The sequence below is a fragment of the Naegleria gruberi genome (assembly GCF_000004985.1).
Source record: "Naegleria gruberi genomic scaffold NAEGRscaffold_19, whole genome shotgun sequence".
In the NCBI taxonomy this organism is placed as follows: Eukaryota; Heterolobosea; class Eutetramitea; order Acrasida; family Naegleriidae; genus Naegleria; species Naegleria gruberi.
Genome location: NW_003163308.1, coordinates 147,662 through 149,161, shown reverse-complemented (window position 1 = coordinate 149,161; position 1,500 = coordinate 147,662). Strand labels below are relative to the sequence as shown.

At 30.7% G+C, this 1,500-nt stretch overlaps 1 protein-coding gene across 1 annotated transcript in view; it reads left to right on the top strand.

Moving 5' to 3' along the window:
* Positions 1–250, top strand: part of NAEGRDRAFT_66607 (uncharacterized protein) — a gene marked incomplete at both ends in the record, with an annotated part of 1,719 nt that extends 1,469 nt beyond the window's left edge. The window contains one exon of the mRNA XM_002678131.1: positions 201–250. Within this exon, the coding sequence (XP_002678177.1) occupies positions 201–250 (50 nt within the window). The remainder of the gene's footprint in view (positions 1–200) is intronic.
* Between the last annotated feature and the right edge of the window lie 1,250 nt (positions 251–1,500).

The window sequence follows — 1,500 nt, the reverse complement described above, 5'->3', positions numbered from 1 at the left end:
TCTATGCTTTCTATTAATCCAACTCAAAATTTCAGTGGTATCCGACAAGTGTGGAAAGTATGGTTTCTTTGCATAGTCTTGACAAAGCATATTATAACACACTAATCGGAATGAATCTACTTTGCTTCTCAATTCACTTTCATTACTCAAAATCCAATTTCTTCCCATACAATCAGCAATTGGAAAATCGGCATAAATAGAAGGCTTTGTTTTTGGTCGTCCTCTCCTCTTTTTAACAGCAATTTGTTGAATTTCATGTTCCGAAATATTTTCAAGACAAGCAAAAGAACTTGTTTGTTGTTCTACTTTCTTACGAGGAGGCATTATCTATTATCTAATAATCAATTAATTATTTAATATTAATTTTAAATAAATTAGAGAGTTTAAAACAAATGATGCGATAGCTGGTGATGAAATATTTTTTAATTTTTTCATTTCCAGCATTTTCTAGAGGTACTCGTGTATCGGATGTCCTTTGCTACAGCATAAACTTGTGTTTTTTTTAAAAAATAATGGAAAAAAGTGGAAATTTACCAGCTGTTTCTGAGCGTAATTTACCTTAACTTTAACTCTGTTGGAAACGTACAGAAACACGAGTTAGAAACTGATCTTACCATTATCACTATTATTTGATGTAAACAATCCAAATCTTGCAGTTCTCCGCAGTTCTCTCTCTGGTTATTGAGAAAAAAGGTAAAGAAAGCAATGAGGAATTTTCAGCTCAGTTTTTTTAGCTGGTTGCTAAAAATAAAATTTGCACAAATTATTCTAATTTTCTCTAGAACTGTCAGAAAGAAAAACTTGGGAAAAAAATGTGTAAGTTGTCATCACGATCAACACAACTAATTGATAAAGGAACTGTTTGTGTTTGCTGTCAAACAACTCACAACAAGAAACGTTGGTACAGAGCTTTTTTATTGAATAAAACAGGAAGAAATCTTGCATCCAAAGAATTAAAGAAACACATTCATCAAGGATTTTGTTGTAATAGAGTATTTCAATGGTTGAAGAGAAAATATGTTGCCCTATGCATTGACAAAATTAAAAAGGTTAAAAATTATAAAATCAGAAAGGAAGAATTACAACATATTGAAACTGTTCCATTCGAAACACTGATTGCAAGTAGAAAAAATCAAACCTATTCCATTATTGCTCATGATGATAATCAAAGAAGTGTTCTAGTTCTAAAACGTAAAGCTGACAAGGTTACTTCCAAAAAGAATCAATTGAAAATTTTGGGAGCAAAATGTATTCCATTAAATTCATTAATAGTAAATGCTTCTCCTAGTGATACTATGGAATTAATGGCTAAAAAGAAAGATCTGCAAGACACTGTAAAGGATGCAAAATGGTTCAAATCTAATTCAAAAATTCAAAAGAAAAGGATTATTAAGCAGGTAAATGCAACTATTAGAAAGAGGAAACAATTAATGGCTCCTCTTCAAACTTTCGGAACAAACACTCCTCTGTCTACAGCTAAATTAATGAATATAATTAATT